Source organism: Aphanomyces astaci, assembly GCF_000520075.1.
Source record: "Aphanomyces astaci strain APO3 unplaced genomic scaffold supercont1.5, whole genome shotgun sequence".
Lineage (NCBI taxonomy): Eukaryota > Oomycota > Saprolegniomycetes > Saprolegniales > Verrucalvaceae > Aphanomyces > Aphanomyces astaci.
The window spans coordinates 1,298,190-1,301,638 of NW_009798268.1; the positions used below are offsets into that span (position 1 = coordinate 1,298,190).

The 3,449-nt window shown below is 48.5% G+C and overlaps 2 protein-coding genes across 2 annotated transcripts; both read right to left on the reverse strand.

Annotated features, from left to right (window-relative positions):
- Positions 1–464: 464 nt before the first annotated feature.
- H257_03192 (hypothetical protein) lies at positions 465–1,772 on the reverse strand (the record flags this gene model as incomplete). The annotated part of the gene is made up of 1 exon (XM_009827172.1): positions 465–1,772. One exon carries the CDS (start codon positions 1,770–1,772, stop codon positions 465–467), a length of 1,308 nt encoding a protein of 435 aa, XP_009825474.1.
- A 164-nt stretch (positions 1,773–1,936) lies between these two features.
- On the reverse strand, positions 1,937–3,125 carry H257_03193 (hypothetical protein; the record flags this gene model as incomplete). The annotated part of the gene is made up of 2 exons (XM_009827173.1): positions 1,937–1,983; positions 3,068–3,125. 2 exons carry the CDS (start codon positions 3,123–3,125, stop codon positions 1,937–1,939), a joined length of 105 nt encoding a protein of 34 aa, XP_009825475.1.
- Between the last annotated feature and the right edge of the window lie 324 nt (positions 3,126–3,449).

Genomic DNA, 3,449 nt, shown 5'->3' on the forward strand with positions numbered 1-3,449 from the left:
CTGGTAGTTACTGCAGCCCCATGCATTTGTGCCGTGCTTCAATTTCCCTGGTGGCTAAAGGACTTATCTGTGCAACTACTGTTTTCGTGAAAAAATGGTACAGTATTCACTGTCAGGGCTCAAAACGCCATTTTGGGGCCGAATTCAACGAATATGATCAAAATTGAAACATGTCTTGCTTGAAGAGTGTTAACCCAAATCCAATAATTCCACGTGGAATTTACTCGTTGAAGAGGTCCAAAACGCCTCATTACAAAATGGACCTTACCTTTTACCTCCATTTTGAGAATGGCACTTTGGTTAATCCCATGTTGGAGAAAATGGAATATTATTTTTGAAATGTTACCAGACGCACCCTAAACCAACTCGAACTTCATGAATCTGATCACATATTCGTTGAAAAGTTGGTGATCTATCGTTATGGGCAAAACATTTGGATAAGATTAGCCCCAATTAAGTCTCGTTCATTGAATTTTCCGCGCCCCCAACTGCGCATTGTCGAACGAATACACATGAATCCGATCCTTGGATCCCCCTGTGGCCACGAACGCTTCTTCTGTGGTTGCGATGAAGTCAGCAGGGCCGCACACGTACAAGTCGCTATGCGCAAGATTTGGCGCAATGTCTTTGAGCTTGTCGGCCGAGACAGTTGGCGCATAGTGGATGGAACTGGATTCCCATTCGATGGGCTTTCCTGTAGAGGTCACCGCAGACGTGTACGCGTCCACGTCGGCTTGGTTGGGGGCCACTTGCAACGTCACGGCGCTGCCGTGGAACGTTTCTCGAATGCGATACAGTCCCTCCAGCATGACCAGGAATGGCACGCACCCCACCCCATGACTCACAAACACGACATTTGAGGGAATGGATTCGGGCGAGTCGATCTCAAACCGGACGTTTGACTCAATCCAGTACAACTTGACGGTCGCTCCAGTCGCTTGGGTGACGAGCCAGTGCGACGACGCGCTCACGTCGTCCACGACAATGTCGATGGTGTTGGTCCCTTCGACACTGAGTGAGGCAATCGTATAGTGCCGCTTCACTTCTCCCCCTTCGGCGACAGGCAGCCCCAGAAGAATCGCATCGCCCGGATGGAACCGCAAGTTAAAGTCAAAGGTCAACGTGAGTCGCTTGGCCGTCGCTGAAATTGTCTCCGACTTGGAGATCGTCGCGGGCAGGCTTTCTGTGATCTCGACCGGCTCGTTGTTTAGGATCACGGGGAGCATCACAAAGTAGATCAAGCTGTACGCAGTCAGGTACGCCGTAGAAATCTCTGGAGTCCACTTGTCTCCGCTCACGATTTCCAGCGTTTGTAGCAAAATCTGGCCCACCGCCGTGTAATGGTCCTTCTTGGCACCGTACTGGAGATGCCGTTTGGCCAGCCCTTGGGATGTCCTCACGATGTTGGCGCCGTTGATGACTGTGGCTAGGGTCTTGATAATCCCCGCCAACGACTTGCCTTGCACGGTCATGCTGGATCGAAAGATCGGACGCAGCGACGGTGCCATCTCGAACAAGATGTTGTAGAACGTCCGATAGAAGAACTTGGTCGGCGTCAGGTGCTTGACCGCGTCAAACGCGGAAGTGCCCTGGTAGATACCTGACCAATTCTCCTTGATCAGAGTTTCGTGCTTGCGGGTAACCACGGGGCGCTTGATGTCAAATGGCATGTCGTTCTCGAAGCGGGCAGCGAACGACTCCGTGAGCCCAATTGCGCCATCTTCGGCAACGTAAATGATCTCAGCGTTTTCAAAAGACACAACTCCTCCCATGACGTGTTTTGCAGGGTGTTGTTGGTTTGGTACGTGTGAATGACGCAGTAAAGTTGGGAATGAGTGAAATGTGAGCGTGAAACTCTTTCGATGCCTGAAATAGAAACTAGGGGGCTAATTTTATGCCGCCGCGCAAAGCAATGGCACTGTTGAGTTCACAAGGGTTACGCCAAAATGGCTCCAAATGTGCCCGATGCAGTGTAAGACAGTGCTGCCAAGCATAAAGATGTCATTGGTTGGAAGTTCAATCAAATAATATATATATTCCTGCGCGGGGCTCAAATCCGCACCTTCGAACTGAATGCAACATCCTTGACCATCCAGCTATAGAGGGTTATATACTGAAGCTTGCAAATAACATGTAGATAGGTTTTGCAACTACTTAAAGCACCTACAATAGTTTTTACACATCAACAGCAAGTGAGAAGAGGGCATCGGTGGGTTATCCCTTCAACCTTTGGTCCACTGAATGGCTCACATCAACCAAGCGTCAAGCGACCCACCAAACATAGCGGATAAGTGGTTCATGTGAACCATTTTCTTTGGTCCATCGGTTGCTGAGCGGACAATTCATCCAACATCTATGTCCCACAGAGAACTCCTGCCATGGTCTAAACTCCATACCAGATGTAAACTAGAAGTCGAGGACTATGGAAGGAGTACATGGTGGAATGTCGAGGGATGGTAGGACTGTCGTGCTTAAAGACAAGGCCCACGGAGCATGGTACATGTGGACTATAGGCGGCGACAGAATTTAAGGGACACCTACTACTTCCAGTTTTCATGAAATCGATATATGATTGGTCAACTTACTTCGAAATTCGATGGAAAATGCAGCCAACCATGGAGCAGGGGGCAAAACCATTTATATACTCATCGTTGTATCGACCGCAGACTTCAAGAGTTTCAAGCACTTCAACATTTTAAATTGATTGGATTTAAAAAAGACTTATGAAAGATAACGGTCTGAGACAATAGCGCAGTGGTCAAATACGTTGTGTGTCTAGAGTGAGCCCCGTGCTCGATTCCCGGGGGCGTCTGACTTTTTCTTTGTTTAGGACACATTTATTTTTTATCAACCAAATTGTGAAAATTAACTCAATATTTTCTACATTTATTGATGGTTTGGAATGGCGTTAATGAAGCCACCACGAATTTCATCCGGCGTAATATGCGCCCATGCCTTAATGGCACGAAGAATCATAGCTAGGCGCTTTTGTTGCGCAGTAACAGTCTTAAGATCTACTGTTGCGCAGTGACAGTCATAAGATTTACATCTTCATCACTATCCTCACCTTCAATCAACTCTTCTTCGAGCCACAAGTCGCGCAAGTGCCGTTTAAATGGAGCCATGACTCCAACATCTAGTGGCTGAACGACACTCGTTGCATTCGGAGGGATCGCAGCAACAACACAGCCGGCACTTCGAAGGCCTTGTTTGCTGACGTGAGGGTCGAAATTGTCCATCAACAATACCGTCGGCTCTTGTACACGAGGCTTCAAAACGTTGCGTAGGTAGAAGGCCCAAACGCGCTCGTCCATTCAAGCGCTGTCTTGCACGGCGTAGTAGTGACCGATAGGAAACGAATCAAACTCGTTCCTCTCGATCAGACCACCTGGCTCTCCCCGCATGATAAATGGAACAGGAAGCTTGTCTCTGTTCGCGCGAGCTCCAAG